The following is a 21259-nucleotide window of genomic DNA, read 5'->3' on the forward strand; positions in this document are numbered from 1 at the left end:
TTCACCCTGATGCTTACAGAAATAATTGGTTATTTAACATTCTGGTACATTGATGACATATATGCGGAGTACATTTACATGCATTATATTATGCTATAATTGTGTCTTATTTGCTTACACAACCCTCAAGATCCGTGTCCACACAGATGACATGCATGTTCAGTTTGGTACACATATTATTTAGTTGTTTACTTTTCAGTGTATTTTTTTGCTATTCTAATCATATTGGATTTTATTTTCAATTATTTTTTGTAGATTAACGTGACAATATATGACTGGGACATAATATGGAAAAGCACAGTTCTTGGGTCTGTAACAGTTCCAGTTGAAAGTGAAGGCCAAACTGGAGTCATCTGGTACACTTTGGATAGCACGTCAGGACAGGTATGATTACTTGACAATTGATACATAAACTATATCATGTGCTTGGGGCTTTGCATGGTTTATTGTGAACTTAAAGGATGTTTTTTTCCAGGTTTGTCTACATATTAAAACAATAAAGCTTCCTGCAAGTACTTCCAGGTGATTTCTTGTTTTGGCTTTGGCCTACTGGCTGTTTCCCTTTCGCTAGCATTTTATTCGTTTTCTATATAGTATGAAAGTATTTCACCTGAATTCTAGTCAATAAATTCTTTTGCTCATGTAACCTGCTTAATTCTAGAAGCCTTAATGTGCTATTTATACACACATAATTATTCTTATCGTGCTTTTGGCCAAAGAGGAAAACAAGAATTTCAGAGACACAACTGTAGATTTTATTACTGATATTTATTTTTTATATTTTTTTGTACATGGAGGGGTTTATCTGTGAGTGTGTGTGCGTGGAGGCTGTTGGGCTGGGGATTATGCCTTGGCTGGTGGTTTTGGGCAACTGGAGTGCTTTACGGTTGCACTCCTATACTTGTTGTGTTATGTTTGAAGTTCCATAGATGCTAATGACTAATTTTGTCAATATGCACAAGCTCTTCTCTGTTCAAGATACTTGATCCATCTTGTGCAGTTTATCATATTTCTATATCTGCTCGCATTTCATATCAATCCTGTATTTCTTGGATATTCGCGAACAATTTCTCTTGATGCTTGTGGTTCATTGCCATGTTGAACATATGGGGTTAATTGACATAGTTCCATCTACTGAATGCAACTTTGAATAATAATGACAAGGTGTTGAGTCTTTTGACTGAGCTTTGTAGTATTCTTTGTAAAGTTAAAGATGGCATAAGTTGATTATGACAGACTGAAGGCTTGCAGGGTAAGCACACGAAAAGTTATATATTAAGCCTACCAATCGCTGGCTTTGTTCATGGACTACAGTATGCTGAAGTTATGCCCTCTGATCCACTAGCCCCCAAGTAACTGTGGCCATGTAGTTGGTTCTAAAAGACTGAAGCTGTACCCTGAGAATGTGAACAATTTTTTAGACTGAATGAAGTGATTATATATGTGGCAAAGTTCACTGAGATTATGTTCATGGAGCCACAAGTTATCATGACTTAGTAGTTCTGCATGTATTGTGGTATATGCCATATATTGTATTATCAAGGTTTAAAGTGATGGTCCTATGTCATATCTATGATTCGTATTGTATTAGTAGGTTTGGACACAGTCTGAGGCTTCATACCACTGTATCATCTGTGTTCATCTATTGGTATCATTTGGTTGTGTCATTGCATGATCCATCCAATACAGCAAGGTTGATGTGTAGCATTCTGCATTTCAAAATCCTAGAATGCCATGAATATTATCATCTTTTTTTTTCAACTTTCTAGATAGCAGATGCAGTATGTGGGCAGCTGGTACATTGTGTAGTGTCTCAAACAAGGGGCGAGGAGAAGAAAGAGGCGACCAAGGTGGAGTGTGAGGGGGTGGAGAAGATGGAGGTGAAGGGAAGGATGAGGAAGGGAAGGAGAAGGTGAGATTAGAGGAAAAGGGAAGAGGAGGGGAAGGAGAACAAGGAAGAGAGTTTTTTTTTTTTTTTTTGGAGGGGGTGGGGGATTAAGAGCAGGTTGGAGAAGGTGGGTACTAAGATTTATGGTCCTCAGTTATGTGAGGTGAAAAATATATTTCCATGTGTAGAAGAGGTCATTTACTAAGATTTGTGAGCTTCTGGAAAAAAAATGATATATTAGACCAAAAAGAAGAACCAGTGATTGGAGAGAAAAAAGGGTCAAGAAAGAGAAATTTTGAAGTTAGAGTCTAGTTCATAAAATAGAAACACAATAAATGACTTATAGGAACAATGACACCTAGTGCCCCACCAGCCACACCTTTATGAATCTAGGCCTCGCTTCTAGGTTTTTGCAAGCCTCGTGCTTAATATATGGAATCAGACCACAGAGAATAGAGAAAAACATTTTTATTTCATTTCTTTCATTCATCAAGAACCACCCATTCATTATTTGAACTTACACCTTTCTCCAGGTTTAATAGCTTCTTCAGCCCATAACATGGGAAAATCCAGTAGATTAAGAAGTTGAGAAAGGAATGAAAAAAGATGAATAAAGGAAGAAGAACATCTGTGCAAATGCTTTTAGAACTTGAAATTCTCCATTGTCTTGAATATTTGTTAACGTATCATCCTTATGCGCATCATCATCCATAATGTTGAAATCCTTGGTTGGTGATCATCCTTGGCTGGAGAAGTGTGATTTTTGATTGAATACTTGATTGTAGATTCTTTCCATATTTAGTAGTACCTTTGATTGAATGCCTTTTGCCACAAATAAGCCCATTTTTTCTTTTCTTCCTTCTCAGTGAACCTCCCTATCTCTTGCTTGTTAAGAATCAATTTCAATTGCCTCGTGGCAACTTATCAGATTTGCAAAAAACCTCCATCTAGTTAAATCCTTCCAATAAGGTCTTTCAGTGATCAAAAACAATAAATTAAAAGGGTCATGATCAATCAAGCTCCAATCATGCTTAAGATGTTCCTGGCATCACTAGTTATGAATGCGTAGTATCACCATTGGTTTTGTGTCAGCCCATGGAAGTTCTTTTTTTCTTTTGTTACGTAGAAGTGAGGCCTCTGCAGCATTATGTGCTGTGCTTTTGACTACAAATTCGAATAACATGTTAAGATAGATTGACCACAGATACAGAAAGGTGGATCCAGATGCTTTACTAAAATCCACTTGATGTTTTTTTCCTCATGCTGTCTGGATCACATTGCTAGGTGTGAGATTCTCATTAATTCTATTTTTCTTTTTGGTTTTTTGAAATATGTACTTTGTATTATTTTTTTAAAAATCTTGTATCTTAGTCAAAAGCAAAGTCAAAGAGTGTCTATTTTTTATCCTTTTTCCCAAAAAAATCTGATATCTAGGGCTTTAAATGGCTTTGCTGGTGCTGATGCTCGAAGAAGGATTTCTTTAGATAAACAAGGCCCTACAGTGGTTCATCAAAAGCCTGGGCCGTTACAGACCATATTTGATCTTCCTCCAGATGAGGTAAGTTCCCCTATATCATGAAAATTGAGCTCACTTATGTGCATGCGATCCATGTATATAGTTTAGTGTTCAGAAATTGCAGCCCGTTATAACTGGTGATCTAGTTAGGGTTGTATTGTTTCAGGTTGCTGATCATACTTATTCATGTGCGCTTGAGAGGTCCTTTTTGTACCATGGGCGCATGTATGTCTCTGCATGGCACATTTGCTTCCATTCTAATGTATTTTCTAAGCAAATAAAGGTTAGCTTCTTCTACCTATCTGTAAGGTTTACTACTTGTTTCAGATGCATTTGTTCTTGTATTAATCTTAAAACAAATATCTATATAACTATGGGATGACCCATGTTGAGTCAACTTGATCACATTTGATTTGGTTTATCGATTAGTTTAGTTTTAAAATTTTTCTCTTTTTTTTTTTTTTTCTTTTGTGAGAATTGCTTCATGTTGATATCATACATATTTGGTGGCATACAGTTTTCGGTTGTGGATTTGGCAGGTTAGACTATTATGTCTCCTGAATCATGTGAAATGTTTTCCAGTGCAAAACTAAATTTCGCATGAGCGCAACAAACCAACATTGAGAAAGTTCCTCTAATTTTTACCTTATATTATTTTCATCTAAATGTAAAATTAGTTGCTTGCTTTAAATTTTTTTATAGTTTATTATCATCTATGGAGAGCAATATGAAATTCCTTTGAAATAGGTGAATTTTTTTAGTGTAAATAGTCTAATTATATGTTCAGCATTAATCCTTTGTTTTACTATTTTCTTACTATGGATATAAATCAGTTCATTTGTTTTATGCATTTAAGGCCTCTTGCCATATGTTTCATGTGGATATGTTGTTAGATTAGGACAACAAGGATGACTATTTGAATGTAGTATTATTGTTTGTGTTGGTTTTAGGGTTCAATGGAAAGGTTATTTCATGCTAGCAGAGGAATATGCTTTGTGTGAATTTTGAAGATGTTTGGTCAAATTGATGACCAAAACTACCTTGTGCCAATCCTTTTGTGAATAACTCTTAGTTTTATTTCATATATCCTGCAAGATAGCTAACGAAGTTCTGATTTGAATTGAAGTTTGTGATTGATGTACTGTAGATGTGCCTTCAGTGTTTTCTCTTCAAGGTAGCATGGTTTCATGAAAATTTTGAAACACTCGAAGAGTGGGATGGCAATAAGTAGTCTTGAAACACTAACGCTGCATTTGATTTGAGAATAAGATAAAGTGGAATAGACATTCTTATTTCAATTTTTGTTTGGCTGAAATTTTTATTCCAACTGGATTAACTCTTCGGACCGAGGGTATTCTTTTTTCCATATTACAGATGGCTTCTTTAGGAATAATGTTGTTTCAGCTTTGTCCTGGATTCTAGGAGAGGAATATGGGGTTCCTCTAATGCCTAAAGATGATGGAGAGGGATGTAACATAAAATATTCAAAATGTAACACCAGGAAAAAATTATGCAACTTAAAACTGAAAAATTAGTAAATCAAGCAGGAGTTACTGCTACTTGAAGCAGCAATGGTGTCAATTGGAGGATGCAACAGAGAAATCTCATTGACGTAGGACAAGTTAGGGATGGCCTATGCATGTGTAGTTGGACCTAAAGGATTATGTAAACTAGGTATGAGTGCTGAATTCACTTAGCTGCCCAATCGCAGGAAACAAGACAATTTATTGTTTTAGTGATTACAAATGTTTAAGGGTCAGAAAACATTATGAGGTATTAATAGGAGCATCTGTCCTCACTAAAGGGATCTAGGGTTGACTAGGTGAGTGGAGATGTTTAAGCTTTTGAGAGGAGGATTTGCCCAAGCTAATAAACCCATGTGGCACCCATTTTATTAGTCAATGTAGGACTAAAGATACTCTCCTCTACCCAATCTTGTGATGCTCTCATCACGTTTGGCTCCTAGTTGAGAGATAGGGGTCCACTCATGGCCTGAGTGCTACTTGACCCTAATGTGTTCTCCACAACCTTGGAATCACCCAATGAGGGGCCCACATGACTAATAAAGGTGGTAATGCACAATGAGTCTGGCTCTGATACCATTTGTCACTGGCTCACAGCTTAAAAACTTAAGCTGTTGAGAGGAGGACTGGCCTAAGCTAATAAACCCATGTGGCATCCCTTCTATTAGTCAATGTGGGACTATGATAGTGGTTAATTGTTGATTGTGAGTCCAGGTTTTGTATACTTATGTCATTGGCATTTAAGCACTGAAAAAAAGAGTGGATCTTATGAGGTGAAAGAGTACCAATTCGTTGAAAGTTTAAAAAAACTAATTTCAATCTCTATAATATGATCAGAAACAAAGAAATGGCAGAAATGTAATAAATTAGCACATGAGAGAAAACAGTACTCGGGTGAGAGATTAAATGGGGATGGATAGGAGAGTTAGGAGATGAAAGAAATAACATTGTCAGGGGATTTTGTTGTGGAGGGGGGGGGGGTGAAAGCTGACTTCATTCTTCTCTTCAATTTCTTCTTGAAACCAGCATACAGTACCCATTTACTACTAGCTGACACCCTGCACTTGCCAAATTTTAGTCCTTGACTGAGAAAAAACGAATATGTTAAACTTGAAATAGCGTAAGAAGGGCCAGCTGATGGACCCCTTGTAAGGCCTAGGTGGGTGCATAGCCAATTAGATGGCTACCTAGGGAGGAAAAGCCTAGAAAGCTGCAAAAGATACAAGCCATGCTTATGTATAGGGAATATGTTTTTAAACAAACCCCTTTCACAGGATGTATGGTGCATGAAATCTGTTTTTCAATTTCAAAACAATCCAAATGTCATCAAATTTTAGAAAAGATAATAAAATATTGATGGAAAACATAGATGACATGATTTCATTGATAATAAGTTTGAGATAGCATAACATAGGCACATAATATTGTAGCTGGTAGCAAATATCAGCCAACCATGTAACCCAAAATGGTCAGTTGTAATGACCCAACACAAAATGAGCATGGATCATAGTCATGGTTTTCAAAAAGATTTAGAAGTATTAATCATAGTGAGTAGTTCGGAAAATACATGCCACAAAATAGGATACCTCTTCAGCAATGCAAAGTAAAACCAAAAGTTCTAAACTCTAAGTCTATAATGAAAACAAAATGTCTATAGAAACTAAAATTTGATTGTTTTCAACATCATATCTCTGTCTACAGACTACAGATAGAAGCGTAAGTGATTGGAGGAGGAGAAAAAGAATGAAGATTAGGAGGAGAAGCTGGCTGCCAGTCGCTAGTGTGAGTCGGATTGCTAGAAAAGTGCATTGATCAGGGAAAAAGGGAAAATTGGGGAAAAACCATAGGAACAGGTCCCTGCTTGCATTTTTTTAGGAAATACAGCAAAAAATAATTTAGATGGGCAGTTGGCATGTAGCAGGAGGAGAAGCTAGCAGAAAACAGGGGAAAAGTCAAGAAAAGGGGGATGGAGAAATAGGGCACTAGAATTGACATCTACAACAACAGGAAGAAGAGGAATAAGAAGGAGAACTAGAAGAAAAGGAGCAGGAGAAAGAAGGATAACATACTTCGCACAACTAGTGGCTACCATGTCATCTGTGCTGCTTTCTGCTGTTCATGGCACCATATGGGGTCGGTAAGCCTCCTACCATAGTTGCTAGGTCAGTGGCACATTGTTTCCTGGTTAGTAACTGGAAAGAAACGAAAAGACAAACAGCCAACAAGAGATAACGTGCAATATGGGGAACTTGGGAAAGGTGGGAATGCTAAGTAGCTTAGGTCTAGGTGGGCTAGCTGATTAAAATGCCTAGGCTCATAGGTAGGGCAGCAAACTCTAGTGGGTTGGGTCAAGGGCAAGCGGATCTCAGTTTGGGATTTGTTTAATCCAAATGTATTTTAAGCTAAAGGCCCCATTTGGGATTGCTCTTGGAGGGGCTAAAAGCACTTCTAGATGATACGACGGTGTTTGGTAAAAAATCTGGAATAGCTTTCCGATCCTCCCAAAAGCTATAAAACATCTAGTTGGGAAAAACTCCAATTTGGTATTTCCAAAAGTGCTTTCTGAAATTTGCTAGGAAGCCATTTGTATGACTAAAATACCCCCAGACTTTGTAGTTGTTACATTGGTTATTCTAATATTTAGAGTTAAATAAAAAATATAAAGTGTATATTAACAATATTTTCACCATATTATATTAATATAAGAATAATATTATAATATAATACTATTATAATAATATACTAAAATAATAATATCACATTTATATTTCATAAATATATGCAATAATAATAATAAATGTAATACTTTATAAATATATATTATAATTATTAACTGATGATAGATACATTATATTTACATTACATTACGTTATATTATATTATGTTTTACTAATATTTTGATGATGCATTGGTACTATCATTATTATATCATAATAATCATATTTTAATGGTGTAATATTATATTATTATACCACATTATCATACTATTTTAATATTATACTATTTAAAACAAGGTTTTATGTTCTGGTGGGATGGAGAGCGGTCCTAGCCATCCCATTTTATTCCTGTGAGAAAATGGGATTAAGATAGATTCAGGACTCTGAAACCCATCCATGCAGGGAAAGAAGATGAAAGAGGAAAGAAAGAAAGAAAAGAAGTTGAAACGTAAAAAGTGATAGGAAAGAAGAAGAAGAAAATGAAAAGTAAAAATTGAAAAGAAAGAAGAAGAAAAATGAAAGAAAGAAAGGAAGGGAAAAGAAAAAGAAAGAAACGACAGAAGGAAGAAAGAAAAAAGAAAGAAGAAGAAAAAGGAAAAAAAGAAAGAAAGGAAGGGATAAGAAAAAGAAAAAAGGAAAGATAGAAAGGTAGAAGAAAAGAAAAAGAAAGAAAGAAAGAAAAGAAGAAAGAGAGAGATATGAAGGATATCTATCGGATGCATGACCAGAACAACTACTGGCACGGGATAGGATGGGACAGCGGGGCGTCCTGTTCCATAGAGATATTATGACACTTCCGTCCCATGGGATTTAAAATTTTATTCAACATAAATAATTTATAAATTAAGAATAGTTTATAATAACAATTCTTGATAGTATGAAAGAATTAAAAAGTTGAAAGCATTATGCAATGTCCTTTGTTGTCATTTTCTTGTACTCAAAGCACATTCTCATTTTAGTTACCAAACAGATGTTCAAGTTTCACAGCACTTTATAAATGTAGTAACAAAATAGTAAACTGCTTTTTATTAAAAGCTCTACTAGCAAAAGCTCTACCAACAAAAGCTTTACCAGGTTGGGTTACGTTGGGAACGTTAGTTGCCTTAGATTGGAATGAGTAGGAGTTTTAGGATGGGGGATAGGTTTGTAACATTTTTGCCGGATTGATATTTGTTGGGCTGAGACTTCACCTGTTCTTGAATTTCAATGGTATATTTACACATATTTAACAAGACTAGAGATATGACAATATATAACTAACTTATATGAAACATAAGTATGAAGTGAAAGCATATACATGAACTATATTGGATTGGTTCAAATTGGCCAGATTTGGGTTGGATCAAGGTTTGTAGTACTGGTGCAGGCCTCCCTAAACTGAGTATACCTTACTGTACCGATACCAAGCCTATACTCCGCACAAGGTTCAGTATGTTTGAATTGACCCCCACCCCGCATACCAACACCAAACCAACATGATACCGGTATGGATCCGGATTTTGAGATCGCAAACCTTGGATTAGATTAAGGTCAAATATGGTTGGATATAAGCTCAACCTGAACCCAACCCAACCTGCGGTTAGGATGGATTTGTGAGCCCAAGGCTAGCCTAAATTTATAAGACCTCATTCCAGCCCCACCAAGTGAGCGGGTTGTGTAGGTAGGTTGGGGGTGAGCCCAATCCCAATTGCACCCCTATGCCTATGTACCTAGGTCAGGACACCTTTAAAAACACTACGGGACCCATCACAAAAATGGTGCGTAAAAACTCATCCTGGCAGCTAATACTACGAGAATCTAATTTCCTTAGTTGCACAACAATATAGCTCCATCTTTTTTCCAAAATGTTCGGCTGCAAGAGAAACTAATGTGTTGGCTAGATCAGCTTGAAATACCAGAAACTGAATGATGATTATAGGTCTAAAGCATGTTGTTGTTGTTCTTAAGGATTGGACATGGACGAAATATGCTATGATCCTTTCCTGATTTCATGATCTGAACTCTCTGTTGCACCAAAATGCTGATCCTCATGCTTTCAGGACTGATGCATGCAGCCAGTCTGACCTCCTTTGACATTGTGTTCTGATCCACAATTAATGGGGATGTATATCTTGGACTCTGCTTGAAGTCATAATGATGATCCTACGTCTCTGGTGTACTTAAAATTCTAACCCATGCAAGTGACTGTTTTGCTGTTGTCAAGTAGATCCTTCATGGCACTTTAAAAAAAATATATATTTATGAACCTGTCATTTCTGATTTGGTTATTGAGGAGTCAGAAACAAATGATGGAGAATGACAATAAGTGAATAAATATTCATGAAGCCTCTTAGCAACTAGTAATATGACTTATCCATTGCTTTTGACAAAAAATGTGCATTCATACTGGTCTGTAATGAAGCTTTCCTTATTTTAATCTTAAATTTGATTTTAGAAGTTATGGCATTCGAAATATTTTTCTAGAAGTCGTGGCATTCGATATTCTTTTTTTTATCGAAATGTCACACTAATAAAAACAATGTTTTTTGAATAGCACTGAAATTGCATCTTTAAATATTTTCATGAAGTTATGAAATCAGTTAATTGTAACTATACGGTGTCCTTAAAAGGCTATCGCATATGGGTTAGAAGAATGGCTTTCCCTTTTTCAGCACACTTTATAATGATTGTTAATGCTTTATCAATTATTTGCTTGTTTCCACTGTACTTGTTTATTTCTTTAAAATTGTTTTGGCAGAAAAAAAGTTTTCTTGCCAATGATGGAAAATTTTTCTAGAAAAAGAAATCACTTGCATTGAGTTGTAGTCATATATTCATAGAGTGGTTTCCATAGATTGCTTCACTAATAGCAATTTATTTTATTTGATAGGTGGTTATTCCCTTAGGAGATATCCATGAGGTTTGTTGATTATGTTCTTTCTGCTTACTTCTTAGTTTCGTATCAAAATTTTATCATATGCTTATTGATATGAGTGCATTAATTTGCATTTTTTATTCGCAATGCAGATAGGGCAAAGCCAACACGCATTTATCAACCCTGCAATTATGATAATTCTTCGCATGGGTGCTGGAGGGCATGGTGTTCCTCTTGGAAGCCCAGATGGTCAGTGTTATATGTAATATTGTGAATCTGCTTCCATGTCCTATTTTACGTCTCATATAATAAGATGCTTATAATAGGTTTGTTACATTATATAGAATTACAGTGGTAATTGCAATTAACAAATAATTTTCTCTTGATATTAAGTTGGTGTTTGGTTGTTTTTTGAGGACATGTCTGGAAACTGTAAATGATTCGGCAATAATTGCACAAAATATATCAATTTTACCTCTTAAATTACTTTCTATCTCCGTAGATATGTTTTAGTAATTTCAAAAAATGGGAAAAAAACACACTAGAAGCATGATATATTTTTATTTCTAAAGTAGTATGGGAGGGAAATCCTACAACACGAATATTAACAAAAAATCCTTGGTTGCTTTTTGTGGTAAAATACAATATTTACTATAGGTGGTTCAAAGTTCACAAACTTAATTATTAAAACAGATATGTCGAAGTTTGATTAATGAAAAGGAATTAGTGCACCACAACAAGTGTAGAACCTACTCAACCTAGAAACGTAGAATTTGTGGTGGACCTAACAAAATAATTGGCTGAAGAAATATTGCTAAGATAAGGTGTTTGCGAAATTGAGGGAAAGAAATGCTTAAGTACATTATATAGTGTTATTCGCTAGAGAAGGCTTTTTTATTTTTTCCTTCCCTTAGGTTGCCTGCAAGAAGCAATTCTTAGCTATTTCAATCCGATCAGGACTTTCATTACGGACACCACACACATGGTGCACAACTTGCTAGATTGTTCATGTTAATCCTTTCTTACTATTTCGTAACTTGCTATTTCACTTAAATGACGTCAGCAAAAAAATAAAAGGTTGATCAAAACAGGGGCGACTCGCCCTTGTTTTGATCCGAAGGAGGGCAGGGAGGGAGATCCTATCATCCGAGGGCCTCCTTAGCCATTGTCGGCCTCCCCGCCTCCTCTCTCTCTCTCTCTCTCTCTCTCTCTCTCCAAAGGAGGGCAGAGCTCCGATAGCCTTGGTGGCCCTTTGATGGCCTCCCTGGCCTTTCCCCCTCCTTCACTCTCCCTTCTCTCTATTTTTCTCTCTTTCCTTCTCCTCCCCCCATCCTCGCTAGTATCTCATTTCGGATGCTGGACCCTTCTCAATCGACCGTTCGTATAGTTCGGCATGCTCTAAAGCGGGCAGTTCGGCATGCTCTAAAGCGGGCAGTTCGGGACAATTCCGCTGTCCATGGGGATGGGAATGCTTAACCATTTAACCGGTCTAACTTGATTCCACCCATTATAGTTTAGGACAAGTTACATAGTTAATGAAATAGTCTGATTGAAGTCTAGATTTTTGACCTATTTAATAAATAGGCTAGGTTTGTGTTGACAAACTTTTGATCTATTTTGTATCTGACCCGATCCGACCTGATCGCCACCCATATTTCACAACAATCATCAGTTTTTCCATGCTATTGCAGCAATAACCATCCCACTTCAAGTTAATAACCATCCCATACTGATTCTTTTGCTTTTTTTTTTTTAGTTATACAATCATAACCATAACATAATGCGACCATAGTACTTGTTCAAAATCACTAATGTTCCATGAGTTTAAACCAAGGTTTTTCTGTACCAACTCTATTGACTGTATTATTGCAATGTACCAACATCCTATTGAGTTCAGTTTAGTATGTGAACTGAAACAGTTTGTACTAGTCTAAGCTATACGGAACTGCTCTATACTACCTTGTACCAACCTGTGCCACACGGTTTTGGGCGATACCATGGTTAAGAGTGAAAAAAGATGTTGAGAGCTAGTCTAAGTATGAGGTGCATAACATACCATATCGATCATACTGGTAACTTACTGGTATTTTTCCTAGTACCAATTTTATGGGCCTTGGCTTAAACCATTGAATAAGGACCAAAGTATTGCCTTTTGTTGTTATGTCACACCCCAAATCCATCTGCCAGTTAAGGGTCAGTATAGCATGCATAACATGTTATACCTTATCTATGGTTGGAACTAGATCATTCATCTGGTCAGGTCGGGTTCAAGCCTGGTTTGAAGTTTATATCAAAGGCCAACATGCTAGAATGAACTTGGCCTTTCCCAACCTAGGGCCTACATTCTTGGGTGAGTCCAATGGCCACAATGGAGAGATGTGGGAAGGTAGAGAAAAGGATGGGCCATTGGCTAAGGGGGGGGGGAGAGAGAGAGAGAGAGAGAGAGAACATACCTAGAGGAGGGGGAGGAGCAGCACCTGGTTTCCACTAAGGTGGGCTAAGGAGATGGGTGGAGAGAGAGAGAGAGAGAGATGACATACCTAGAGGAGGGGGAGGAGCAGCACCTGGTTTCCGTTAAGGTGGGGAGAGAGTGGGAGAGAGAGAGGCTGAGACTTAACAGGATCTCTAATACTCCAAATCCATGAGGAAAGAGAGTGGGTGAGGAAGAGGAGGGAGGAGGTGGGAGGTCGAACTGAGGGAGATGGACCGATGTGGAAGGAGGTGGGGAAATTAAGAGATGGACTAGAAAAGGGAAAGGTAGCTCTGTATTATGTTTTTTTATATTTAAAACTAATATATTTATATATTTTGTAACACTATAAATGTAAGTAATATATTTTATTGTATTTATAAATTTTTGTGCAAGGCCTGTCTAGTTTTGAGCCCGACTCAGCCCAAATTTCCATGGGCTTGAAATTCTTGGCTTGAGCCTGGTCAGGTGGGCCGAAATTCCTGCTCAAGCCTACCAAATCTGGGCCATGCCAAGCCAAAAATGCTTTGATTGGCATTATAAATTATCCCAATACCTGTAGTAAATTCTAATTGCCATTTGCACTTAATAATTTTAAATTATTTTTAACACAAACTAACATTGCATAACTGTTTCTCACACATGAAGAAGTGTGTGACAATCTTAAAATTCAAGGTACAAAGTACAAACTATAATGTGACATATAACTAAGGAAAAATACTTATTTAGTGTACATATATAAACTGTTGGCCGTATGAACAAGAAATACACCATGGAGTATGAATTTCTGAAAATGAATATTCCATATCTTAAGGTGCACAACCCCACATTGGATGGTATGTGCCCATCAGATATGGGGTTCGCTACTTTGCATCACAGGTGTTGTACTAGTACTAGTACTACTGTGAGACGCTTGCATATTGATTCTACCGTCAGGCTTGGAAATTCTTGTCTGTGCATTCAAAAACAATCTTCCTCCAATTATTGTGCCTTATTTTGGACTTGCATCTGAGTACAATTAGAGTTCGCACATTGATTGCATGCTCTTATTTATGCATAGATGTCTTTTCTTTTAGCCTCTTAATGATGTGAGAGTTCTGATAGCCACATTTGGAAATTTCAATTCTTTCTTCTGTGAATGTTTGTTTTAAAAATTCATTCATTCTAGTGTGATTGCACATGCATCAATGTTCACAAACTAGTATGTATAGTGGTGCAAAAACCTTGCATAACTTGAAATATATATTTCAATAATTAATCAATTTTGTGATCAGAGTGAAAGAAAAGAAACCATGTATAGCATATATGTTAGTCCTTTTTATCACTCTCATTCACTAGCTAATCTGTGTTTAAATAAACAAGTATGCATTTTTTTTGAAAAAAAAATGGTCTTATGAAAATAGCTGCTGAAACAGCTGGTAGTGCACTCTGCTTTGGACAAATTCTTCCACAATCCAGTTTGAGATGTTAAATGCATTGTGTTTTCCTATTCTGCTTTACAGGAAGAGTTAGGTACAAATTCGCGTCTTTTTGGAACAGAAATCATACGCTGAGAATTTTGCAATGCCAAGCAAAGAACTTCCGTGCAATGTTAGAAGCTGAGAAGCAGGTGTTCTTAGAAATTGGTCTAGTGTTTTGTCTTTCTATTACTATTAGACCACTATTTTTTTTCTCCCAAGTAGCAGGCACTAAATTACTTTGTTGGTGTGTTTATTATACTCTATATACAGAGACTTCATTAAATTCTTATCATGAATTAGATTATTTTTTACTTGATATTACCATATTATGTCATGGCTTGGAAAACTGGTAGATAATTATCAGCTTTTGAATCTTTTTACTGGAATGTCAATATTAATTTTAAATATTCTTGCAATTATTATTCTGATGCACTTTATAAATTTCTATTAGTATTTTATTGCAACTTTAATGATCCTGCTGTCATTGCTCTAATTCAATGTATAAATTTCTTTCAGTATTATTCAATAAATTTATCTTTAATTTTGACTGTTGAAATTAAATTTCATTTGTGTTCTATGACATGTATGTATCTAAGAAGCTTGAGGATATTCTCCTTTTGGGTTCCAACAGAGGTTGCTGCTTTTTATGATCCAAGTTTGGTTTTAATTATCTTTTATAGGTCTGGTCTTTATTTCTTACCCGATATTTTATTGGGAATGTTCTAGAATTCAGATACATCATTGCACCTCCTTTTTCTCCCTGGTTATGCCTGCATTCTTCCCAATTGGTCCATTAATAAAGACCAGTATTTATGCATAGTTAGGTTTTAACCCTCATTCTGTTAAGTCTCGATATCCTGAAATGAAATAATCCAGTGGCATGATCTTGCCTTCAGCCTTGTTGTGTTGATCGGGTTTGTTATATCCAGGTCAACCTGAACATGTCTCTGAAAGATGCTCTGTGCTCACTCCTGTAACAAGATTTCCTGCATCAGTTTTATATCTGGCAGATTCTGTTATATTCTGTTTGCTTTTCATATGGTACCTGCACAATTGGTTTAGATTTGTGAGCCCTGAACTATGATTGTGTCTTCTGACTTTTAGTTCTTTTTTATTTGAGATTCTTTACATATGTAGTACTTGAACAGAGAAATTTTAACACTTATTCATTGGGAAATGCAGGAGTCGGCACAGTCAGCATTACGTGCACACAGTAGCTCTGTCAGAGGTAGTAGAAAACAGATTGAAATTCTAGAATATGATGTTGTCCAGACAGGAAAGTTCCAATCTTTCATCAAAGAAGAAGTTCTAGTTGGCATATTCAACGTATGCATCAGACTCATCATCCACAAGAGATGCTTGATTTCAGAAATTTATTAATTTTTAACTAATTAGTTCACTAATCTTATCCCAGGATAATTTTCCATGCACAGCTGAGCACTTTTTTAATGTGCTATTGAGTGATGACTCAAAGTTTATTGAGGAATATCGGAGTGCACGAAAGGATACAAATCTCAATGTAATGTGTTGGCATGTGATGATTATCACTCTCATTATGGTCCTTTAAGTCTTCTGTCTCAAGTTCATTAGCTTTTGACTGTGTTCTCATTGATATAGATTGCTGTTACATGATTGGCTTGTAATTTTTCTTTGTTTCCTTTTTGTTCTTGTGTGTGCGCGCGCGCGCGCGCGCGCATGTGCATGGCAAGCTTCATGCAATTGCTTGAGCTTGCCATTCAGTGTTGTAACCCAATTGGTGATGACTTTTGGTTAGATGAAGGCATGTATCCTTATATTCTGAGCAGAAATGATGCTTTCTATGTAGTGCTATTGTGGAAAAGTGGTGGTGTTATCATCTTTTCCCTCATTCCACATGTCCTGTGGGCAAATACATCGTATACGATTATATGACTCCAATGTGGGATGCCCCTCACAAGGGGGGCCACTCTGCTGACACAGAAATGTACGGATATGTTATGTCATCTTCCTAACGCCTGTTTTATTGTATGCTCTGGCAATTTCATGGCTAGTTGCATGTTTGTTTATGTTTTGTTTGTGTACTATTATTATCGGTTTCTCTGTACTCTATAAAATATAGTATAAAAATGCTCTATAAAATAAAAATAAATAAAGTACTATAATATAAAAAGGGGAAAGTAGTAGTGATGCCACTTTTCATCTGTCCAAAGACGAGAAATGGAAGTGATGTTCTATGTGGAATAGCTTAGATGAGACCATAGTATTAGTTTATTCCTAGTTCTTTATAATCACCATCACATTTGTGTTCTGTACAGTTCGGCCAATGGCATGCTGCTGGTGAATATGATGGTCAAGTCAGAAAAATAACCTTCAGATCATTATGTCATAGTCCCATGTGTCCTCCAGACACAGCCATGACGGAGTGGCAGCATGCAGTTCTTTCATCTGATAAAACAAGCTTGGTGAGTTCTTTCATCAGATAAAACAACCTTAGTGTGATTTGTTGACTCAAAAACCAGATGTGGAAGATGTTTTCCATTATATTATTGTGACTTGTTGAAATTCTTCATTGCCTTTTGCTCCTGGAATCTCCTCTGATGCATATTTTTCATTTAATTCACAATATTTCTATGTATCAGGTTTTTGAGACTGTGCAACAGGCACATGATGTTCCATTCGGTTCCTGCTTTGAGGTATTAAACAAAAATTTCTGTTTTATTCTTCGTCAAACGGTATAATTATATGGATTTTGATGAGTTTTTATCCTGCTCACTTGCATTTGTACTGAGCTGTAATGTCCACTATGTGTTGCATCATCTAGATGGCTTGAAGACTTGTGTGGCTGCTTTCTGTCTATTCATTCTATTCATCTTGATCTATTATAAGGTTTTTTTGTAATTTTGTACATATGTAAAATGAGGTGGAAGACTATTTTTTTCAGGAGAATGATGTTATTAAAATCACCAGGTACATTGCAGATGGTCGTTGAAAACAAACTCTGAGTCTTCTTGTACGCTTGATATAAGAGCTGGTGAGTTATTTATTCAATCTTTTACTCCCTTTTCCCTTGTTGTCTATCTGCTTCTGTATTCTTCCAGTTTTAGACATTGGTCTTGCTCATTTCTATGCTAGCATTATCTGCTTCTGATTCAAAGAATTCAAACAAAATTCGGATATTTTGCAGGTGCTCATTTTAAGAAATGGTGCATTATGCAGTCTAAGATAAAGACTGAATCTGTCGATGAGGTTTTCTTTTGCATTTTCATTTCTCCTGTCCACTTTCCTTCCAACATATTCTGTGCTAGTTCTATTCTCATTGGTTGTGTTTGAGTACCAGCAGAATAAGATATGTTGTGGACTGTAGTAGATTTACCCTGTTCAACAGGGCAGACATGAACACCTGCCCATGTCATGGCACTGAAGTTGCAGGAACCTTCCACCAGCAAACATGAACACCTGATCATAGACATGGTCGCTCAAGTTGCAGGAACTTTCCACTTTAGGTGGCCATGTTGACGTCACCTCACTTCTACTCTTCCCTATGCTTCCTGATGTCTTAAAGCTTTCTTGAATTGTTTCAAAAAAATTCAATATACTTTCACTTTTGCCTTAAATACCTGAGTATTTTTTTTATGTATGCACATTAATACCTTGATTTTCCAAAATCTCTTTTAAAAGATCCATAAACACAATTTTCTGACAAATATATCAGTATATTTATTGTTTTATACCAACACATGGGCGTTCTTCCATCCCTATTTATGACAGTTATTTTGTTCTCATAACTAGCATTGATGGGTTCATCAACAAAGCAGTTCATTGTCTATCTGTTTTGTGTGTACTAGTTTTGAAGTTGTGCAATCTGTTTTATTTTGTCACATGTAAATAGAGTATTTGAGTAAATGCATATGACCTTTAAGGACATCCATTTTTTTATTGATAGAATCAGCTCACAACTCTCTGACATGTGAAATCATAGTGTTGCTTACAAAACTCCATTCTTTCTAAATAGTGCAGCCTGCGAAGGCCTTCTCTTATACATAAGAAATCACGACCATTTATTCCTAAAGCTGTGGTTATTCAAATGGTAGCCATCCCCTATTTTTTTTTAATTTTTTTTATTTTTTGTTTTTTTTTTTAAATTCAACTGAAGCCAATTATGCTGGATACAACAAAAGCCCACCTGCCCACACCTCAGTAAGGTCAAACGGCTGGTATGAGTGAATTCAAACACGTGATATAGCTATGCATTATCTTAATACTCTTTTATCAGGTTAAGTGGCCCCATCTTTACCTTCCTATTTAGCTCATTTTGGCCCTAGTCTTCAGGGTTTATCTCCTTGTTGTGCACAGCTATCTCATACAAATTATGCCATCCTTACACTACCCTTGCTGCTAGGAGCATGCCATTTTGAGCCTCACAGCGCTTTCAGAGTCCCCAGGTCGTTCCATTAGTCTCTTGTTCGAAAAGGGATTCTTTCTACCTATTCCGTTATCTTTTGGGAGGCCTATGCCCCATAGAAACTGTCTACCTGAGACTGTCCCTTGGCCCGTAGGTCTTGACACAAGGTTAGAATTCTAGCTCTTCCAGAATAATATCTCACTGATGGCTCGAGCCCCCCCAGAAGGAGGCCATGTTGCACCCTAGTTGAAGCAGCAAATGCTGTTCTGCAACCTTAAGTTCCAAAAAACCTGGATATATGTCAAAGGGACAGATACTATATGATAAGCCAAGCCTCAGTTGCAATTCCTTCATCGGCCAAGCCTTGGTTGCCGTTCCTTGATTTTCAGATGGAGCCAGCGTTTCAAATACCATATGTCAAGAATTTTTTTGTTTATTATTATTCTTTATGAAAATCGGGAGGGTCGACCACCCTTCTTTTATTTAAAATTCACTATTTACTTTTTTTCTTTATTATTGTGTGTGCCCCATTCTGTGCCTTCTCTTCTGTTGCACATGCTATATCATATCCTTGAACACACTTGGTCCCAACATTATATTTATTGATTCTTTATTGCCATTTTATCTTGCATATCTTTTCACATGTACATGCTAACAAGTGCTTCAGAATACCGGAATATGCTAGCTGGACCTTTTATGCTCTTAACTTGGAGGCATTCAGAAATAATCATAACCTTGATTAACAATTTAATATGATGCTTCATCATATTACTGGGGACATTAGCAAATGGCAAAGTAGCTGTGATTTGTTAATGCTTTTGATACTTCCATGTGTCTGTTATTATATGATGCTATTCAAATTCAATGTGATAAGTCCTAACTGGAGATTCTGATGTTCTAGGGTAGTTATATACCATATTGTTTTATAAAACCATGTAGTGTGGTGTATGAAAAATAACCTAATTACATGATGTAGCATTTTATGCATGCATCTAAATGACAGTTGGTTTCATACTTTGTTGTCTTTGTTCTTTTTCTATGGACAGTACAAGAAAGAGGTGAGTCTGATGTTAGAAGTGGCACGCTCGTACCTTCTCAAGGCCAAGGCTTCGAACCAAGGGCCTGATCAGGCATCAGGAACTCCATCTGCTCAAGGTAGTTGAAGTCCACAGCATTATCGTATGAAGCCTGCCTTCTCGGCACCCTCATTTGTCACACCATCGGGGACTCGATGAAGTTCCATCTCTCAAGCCACTCGTAATCTGCTCTGTGTTACACCTGTCGGCCTGCGCTAGTTTTTTGCTGTATTCTCACCCTGCCTTCATACAGGAGAATTTTGTGGTGTGTGCATATATCTGTCTGTATCATTCTCTCTTACGTATCATTAAAACAGGCTATTCAAAGTGTACACAACTTGTCAAATATATCCCGTCAAAAAAAACTTGTCAAATGTGAAGTACTCGACTCTTTCTTATATAGGATCTCACTTTTTTCTGGGAAGCATACATGATTTCCTTTGTATGCATTTTCTCTTTCTTTTTGCTCATTAATATTATGGTTGGTTGTAGTAATTTTCAGTGTTACAAGAGTTCTGATAGGACTCGCTAAGACACAAACTTGGTCCAGTCTAAGCCTCAGGTATTTGCTAAGTTGTGCATAGCCACATTATTGTTCTTTGGATCACGAATATGTTCATTGTCTCTCTTCGGCCTTTGAGTTGCCATATTTTTCTGCCATGTAGTGGAAAATGATAAAAAAGGCTAGTTTTGCTTTTGTTTTGGGTCATCAAGCAGGAAAACAGAAAACAGAGGAGAAGGCTTCGTTGACCGCTGCCTCTGCAAGGAAAGTAATCATCTTAATTTAATCTAAAACATTTCATCTCCTAGGACAAGGAAACTACCTCTTTTGAGGATCTAAAATATTTTATAGCCTAAATTTGGTAATCCACCGTACACTACTGGTTGAAATCTAGAGCTTTTTTCTAAATAATATAAAAAAAAAATTTAATTATCAAAATAATTTAAGTTGGAACTTATTTATCGATTTGATGCAGAAATGATAAAATATTATTTTGAATGGCATTTTATCATGCCGCGTCACCTTCCTATTCCCCCCATTTTTCACGTGGACTAGGCCCCATTTTTCACGTGGATTAGGTGGGAAAAAAAAAAAAAAAGAAACGCCGTTTGAAAGGATGTTTTTAAAAACGTCATTCTAAAAAAACGCCATTCCAAACGGCGTTTTTAAATACGCCATATCATTTCGCGCTTTTAATTATTCCCCCCAAAAAGAAAAAAAATAAAAAAAATAGTAAAAAATTTAAAATTAAAATTTTAAATTTATAAAAAAAATAAAAATTATTATTTTGATAAAAAAAATTATCATTTCAAATTAGTATCCTCATTTCAAATTATCTTTTAAAAAAATTAAAAAAATAATTATAAAAAAAA

At 36.2% G+C, this 21259-nt stretch overlaps 1 protein-coding gene across 1 annotated transcript in view; it reads left to right on the top strand.

Moving 5' to 3' along the window:
- LOC105049834 (BAG-associated GRAM protein 1) overlaps nt 1–20283 on the top strand; it is a 50092-nt gene extending 29809 nt beyond the window's left edge. The window contains 14 exon segments of the mRNA XM_073262175.1: nt 256–384; nt 476–522; nt 3323–3446; nt 3571–3687; nt 10514–10543; nt 10651–10747; nt 14471–14577; nt 15611–15754; nt 15843–15947; nt 16723–16869; nt 17047–17100; nt 17375–17438; nt 17592–17653; nt 19856–20283. Coding sequence (XP_073118276.1) covers nt 256–384; nt 476–522; nt 3323–3446; nt 3571–3687; nt 10514–10543; nt 10651–10747; nt 14471–14577; nt 15611–15754; nt 15843–15947; nt 16723–16869; nt 17047–17100; nt 17375–17438; nt 17592–17653; nt 19856–19972 — 1344 coding nt within the window. The 3' untranslated portion in view covers nt 19973–20283.
- Nucleotides 20284–21259: the final 976 nt, after the last annotated feature.

This window comes from Elaeis guineensis, chromosome 8 (genome assembly GCF_000442705.2).
Source record: "Elaeis guineensis isolate ETL-2024a chromosome 8, EG11, whole genome shotgun sequence".
NCBI lineage: Eukaryota > Viridiplantae > Streptophyta > Magnoliopsida > Arecales > Arecaceae > Elaeis > Elaeis guineensis.